The sequence below is a fragment of the Myzus persicae genome, unplaced genomic scaffold (assembly GCF_001856785.1).
Source record: "Myzus persicae strain clone G006 unplaced genomic scaffold, MPER_G0061.0, whole genome shotgun sequence".
NCBI classification, from domain to species: domain Eukaryota; kingdom Metazoa; phylum Arthropoda; class Insecta; order Hemiptera; family Aphididae; genus Myzus; species Myzus persicae.
In genome coordinates, this window is record NW_019102130.1 from 341,282 (window position 1) to 347,281 (window position 6,000).

Here is a 6,000-nt window from a genome sequence, read left to right on the forward strand (position 1 = left end):
ATTTCAAGCGAGTCTCATATTATATTAGCTACTAAAATATAAAAAAACATTGATACCTATAGAGAAAGTAAACAAAAGAAAATAATATTTCATTAATTGTTTGTTATTCATATGCACAACAACTGCATGGTCTGTGTATGTTTCTTTTATTTATATGCTCAAAAACTACTCTTCCAAGTTTGTCGAAAGTTTCAGGGATAGTCCTTAGACTTAGGAGATATCAGGAAAGTTAGTAGAGTAATTTGGTAATATACCCAGGCGGATTACCCACATCAACCGATGTGTTGCAGTTGCAGTTCACTGAGCCTGGATGCCGATCTGCCCATAATCTAAGATTCACTAAGTACCTAAATTCGAGATACACTCTGATAATGTGCCATATTCTAATATCAGGTTTATGTTTGTAAGTACCTGCCTGCATTTTTTCTCAGGCGAAGTCGGGTTATACACTTATACTAGTTAATAGTTATGCAGTTCATTTCTATTCTAATAACGTTCAATTACATATTATGCATGCCCTGCTAAATAAAATACATGTATGTTTTACAATTATAAAGAAAAAGCTCCTAATGATGAAAAAATTTGTTGTGCTTAAAATATGTTGACCTTGGCATAACTATCAAAAAAAATATTTGTTGAAGAGTCTGTATGATGAAAAAGATTTAATATAAGATCACACTTGGATAAGTCTGAAAAAAAAATAAGTCGGAGTTCACTAAAACGAGTTAGGATTCATAATATTTTCATTTGTAGTATAATAAGTTTTATTTTAAATATTACCCAATATAAACTATTCAAACATTCTTTTTCAATATACACACATATGTTCGATTTGCCTAATTAATTTGCGTATAAGTTTATAATGCCCACACCAATATTATCCTATCAAGTATATCCGGTAATCGGTATGGGTAAACATTGTAGTTTGCAAAATAATTTAAGACACATCAATATACGGTAAGTAATAAGTACTACCTACCGGCTTCTACCAACAATATAATTTGTCTGTGACAACTGTATTTGCAGTACACGGAATATCACTTTTTTATGGGACCAAAAATGTTGGTTAAATTGAACTGGCGTTTGGATTTAGTTTCAAAGTTATAGCCTTTTGAACTCTTAACAAGTCTTAAAGTACAACAAGTAGTGACTCCCAACGCCTCCCAGCTCCGGTCACCAACTTCAAGGTTAGATTTTACATTTTTTTATCTTACAATATCAACTGTATTTTATTTTTATACTTCAAAATTGGATCTAATATTTGCTATTAATACTATTAAAATTTTTGTCGGAAGTATAAAATAAATTTACACCTAACCTAAGAATTCTCTGATACAATTTATAGTTGACAATCAGTTAACACTAACAGGTATCCAAAATACTGATATGTAATTATTGCAATACTCTGTCGTCAATATCACATTTAATTACGATTTTATAAACAAGTTTAAAATATAATATAAAAAAATAATAAATATTAATCTAATTTTTTGGCTGCTTTGTTTTCCAGTTGGTTCAATATATGGAATCTTCGTATTTTAGTTATATTTCCATTGACGTTTGGTAATGATTTCATAGTACGTGCAGCTAACTATAAAAACAAATATGGAAAAAATTATTTAAAATATTTCATGAAAATGTATTAACTGAAATTAGTTTTTTTATTTAATTGACAACTATAGTAATTACTTCAATTTTTTGGACCAATTCACAATCATTATTTGTACTGATATAATTGGTGACTTTGCCATCCGTACCAGCATTTAAACGTCCGGTACGCCCACATCGATGGATATAATCAGCAATATACGTAGGAAAGTCATAGTTTATAATATGCTTAGTCTGAAAACCACATTGATATAACTTATAATTAAAAAGTACAGTAAAACTCTCATCAACAGTCCACTATATAGCCCCTGTGTAATAATAGTTTTTTTTGAGTCTAACAAATGTTATGAGGAATATACATTAATATCTCTATATGGCAGGTACTCTAAATTATGCTCAAAATATAAGAAGGTATCCAAAATTGAAAAACGTTAAATTATTTTTGGCAATTAAGTTATATTATCGAACCTTAACAAAACTCCATGAATATGACATGTCTGTATATTTGATCATGTTTCATTAATGTTCAATATCTCGATATCAATTGAAAGAGTTTAAAGTGCATAGTTTCTATGATATCCAACTAACTGTAGAGGAAAAAAAAGAAAATGTTTTTACTCTTCAAAAAAATTACTTAGACGGTGTAAGTTTTTTAAAAGGCAGCAGAAATAAATTTCGAAAAAAATGTGTTTAAAAAATAAAATTAACAAACCAACTAATATTAGTTACTTATTTATTTTAAATTTTAAATTTTAAATTGCACATAGTAAATAACTTTTCACTTTGCACGCGTAAGTAATAAATTATTAAGTATGTAGGTATAAATTATTCATTTTTAATTTTTTAATTTATGCATACTCTTTATAGTGATTATCTGGAAGTATTGCACTTCTGTTAATAATCATCTCTTTAGGACGGCTAACTCTAAATGTGATTATTATTTACAGTCCATTCAGTGACCATTATATTGAAGTTTTATTGTACAATAGATTCTTTCAATAAAATGTATAATAAAATTACCCTAATTGTATTTAATCCTCTGGATCCCACATCCGTGCTAACCATAATGTTAACTTCACCATCTTGGTATTTTTTGAATTTCCCTAGTCTATGTTCATATGGCATGTCACCATGCAAATTCACTGCCTCGATGCCATTTTCATTTAAAAACATGGTAGCCCAATCACAGGTACTTGATTTGTTACTATAACAATAAACATTTGATGGATATTATATTCATATCAATAGATTAAATAAAGTTAATATATAACAAAAAAGTGTAAATCCTTGTGTATTTGTGTAATTTTTTATCATAATACACCAAGTAACACTAGCATTTCTTATTGACTTACATTTCACAACAATGTTTTGCATTGATATTTCAATAATAATCGGAGTCTCCAATAATAAATATGAGTAATTTAGTTATAAATATAAAAGGCTTAAAATGAATTGGATTAGATAAGTTATCAAATTAATAATAATAACATTGATTATTATTTATTTTACACTGATATGAGATGCTTTCTAAAAATAAAAGCGTCCACATTTATACTTAATTGATCAATACAGAACTATTATTAAAATATGAAGCATATAATGTTTGAAATAATTTTCTATTACAAAAATAGAAACTTTTCTCAAGTCTATTCACGATAAAATTATTTTGACTATAATAAATAATAGTATATTTTTAAGATACCAAAATATAATTGAAGGAGTATTGCTTTTGGAGAGTTTTTTTGCATGTAACAACAAATTTGATGGTTTTTCACCCTGATTAGTTTTAATAAATCTTTGTTGAACATGAGGGAGAATGGCATGTAATTTGTCCGTTTTGATCTTGTTCAAACTGTCCATCTAAAAATTATAGTTGAAAAAATTGATTACTCGACTTCTTTTACAATTAATGTACCATATCAAGTCATAATAATATTACATCGATTAAACCGCCCAATATATCAGATAAGCTTGTTGGCATTGTGGCACTAACCAACAACAATTGAGTCAAATTAGAATTTGCATTATGACCTTTAAACTGTGAACATAAATATAACAAATATTGTAAAATTTTGATACTTAAGTCTTAAATAAATAAACATATTAAAACCTATATTGATGCACATGGTTTTAAATAGTTAAAAAAAAAAGTATATGTACTTGGAATCTAGATAAGAAATGAGTCATTAGTTCATTGAAACTATCGTCCATTAGAGTATCTGCTTCATCTAGTACAACATGACGTACGTAACGCATTGAGTATATGCCTGAAATAAATATTACAAGAAAATTAGTTTTTTCTGAGGATAAAAAAATAAGGCTTCTTAATCATACCAGTGTTTGTTAATTTGCTCAATGCTCCTAATGTAGCAATAATTATATCATTTTCCTCAAAAACTGGATTCACTATCTGCCTCTTTGTATGTCCTCCAGTAATTACTTTTACATTCAATGGTAAATCTTCAGTAAACCATTTAGCAATCTCCTACAATAAAAAATTTTAAATTAAAATATTCTTGTCATTTAACAAAATTATTAATTTTAAAATTGTTCCATAAATTAAATATAACATAGGCACTGAACATACTCCAATTTGATCAGCTAATTCTCTGCCAGGTACAATAACTAAGGATAAAGGACAGTTGAACTGATTTTGAAATTTTACTCTTTCTTTATAAGCTAATACTTGTTGAATAATTGGTGCCAAGTATGCTAATGTTTTGCCGCAACCTGTTTCAGCTGCAAGCAAAGTGTTATTTCCTTTTAGTATTGATGGGATTCCAAGAGCCTGAAAAATTGATATGACTTGATAACTTATGCGGTTTAGTGAAAGGGTTAAAATATTTACTTGAATTTGTGAGGGAATAGTGATTTCATGTTGTTTTAAAATCTGAAGAATATTTTTTGATAGTCCAGTGTTTTTAAATTCATAAAAACTCTTTCTGCTCTGAGGTAAATAATCCTAGTTTCAAAAATAAATTAAAATACATAAAATGGTATTCCACAAAATGTTGATCAAAATACAACTTACATCATTATAAATATGAATTGTAAAATAATCATCTTTAGCCTTCTTGTTCTTCCATCTTTTTGATGCCAATGGAATTTCTTTAAACTGATCATATTTCTGATTCCTCTCGTGATTCAAATTTTTTCTTTTACACTTAATAACAATTTCCTAAAACCAATAATAACCTACAATTGAATTCAATATGATTTTTTTTTATTGATTAAACTGTTATGGCTGATTATGAAAAACTAACAGAATTGATTGAATGTTGATCTTCTTCATGTAAATCTTGTTTATCAACTATTTCTTTCTTAACTGGTATGTACACTGGATCAATGTCGGAGTAACTAAGATCAATAACTTTTTCATTGTTTGAGCTTAAATATCGTACCTGTAAAAATAAAATATAATTGTAATCTATTATATTAATTTAAAAACTAAATATTATCATTAGTTTAGGGCAAGTATAAGATATTACACATTTCAATGAGGAATCAATGGTAAAAATAAAAAAAGATACGGTATATTTTTGAGTAATGGTTTTTGATTGATCAGGTTGGTCGCATTTTAACTCGTTGGTCTATGAAATGTACACATCAAAATACACACTTCAATCAAATAATTAAAATGACTCACGTTTGGGGTACGTTTAGGTGTATCATTGGATGTCGAAAAACTAAATTCCAAACCCAAACGGCATGCGGCATGTGTGTTGCATCGAAACAACACAGGTGCCAAACAAATCCTCTGTAAACCAAATTTTACAGCACGAGCATGAAGTGCCATTTCAAACAACAATAAACCGTAGTGTACGTTCTTTGCGTTATTGTGTATTAACGCATTATTGACGCTGGATAACCAAATTTGGTGAAATAAATTTTGAGAACGCCAAAATTCATCAATGAATATTATCATTATGATGGCTTGTTTAGTTCACAATCAAAAACAGTGATAACTGATAATTGATAATGCACAGCACGTGTGCACGGTGATAAGATAATATTATGATTGTTTCTATCAGTTTTTATTTTAAATTAATTTTCAATGTCATATTCATAAGCGGAGATCTTGTGAAGTATTAAGCGGGGCTCAAATATTTGATGACAAACAGACCCCCAACAAACTAATTTTTACATTAGATCACTCATAAAAAATTGTTCTCGTTGACTCGTTATCATAACATCTTAAATAGTTACAAACATAAATAAAAGAATAATTAATAAACGATTTAAATTTAAATATTTCAAACATATTTTAACTAAATTATTTATTAAAAATCTAAATCACAATCTCAAAAGAAATGTATTCCCAAGAACATCAAACAATAAGTAAAATATAATTTAGTATAAAATGGTCAATACGGTTAACGATTCATTCAATAA

General features: G+C 27.8%; 1 protein-coding gene across 1 annotated transcript; it reads right to left on the reverse strand.

Annotated features, from left to right (window-relative positions):
• Positions 1-1,370: 1,370 nt before the first annotated feature.
• LOC111031366 (probable ATP-dependent RNA helicase DDX28) lies at positions 1,371-5,538 on the reverse strand. Its single transcript, XM_022311276.1, has 12 exons — positions 5,255-5,538; positions 4,872-5,009; positions 4,640-4,786; positions 4,457-4,570; positions 4,196-4,396; positions 3,943-4,093; positions 3,769-3,875; positions 3,548-3,646; positions 3,311-3,468; positions 2,629-2,812; positions 1,690-1,842; positions 1,371-1,591 (listed from the first exon to the last, which is right to left on the reverse strand). The coding sequence occupies exons 1-12, from the start codon at positions 5,531-5,533 to the stop codon at positions 1,478-1,480; spliced, it is 1,845 nt and encodes a 614-aa protein (XP_022166968.1). The 5' UTR covers positions 5,534-5,538; the 3' UTR covers positions 1,371-1,477.
• Positions 5,539-6,000: the final 462 nt, after the last annotated feature.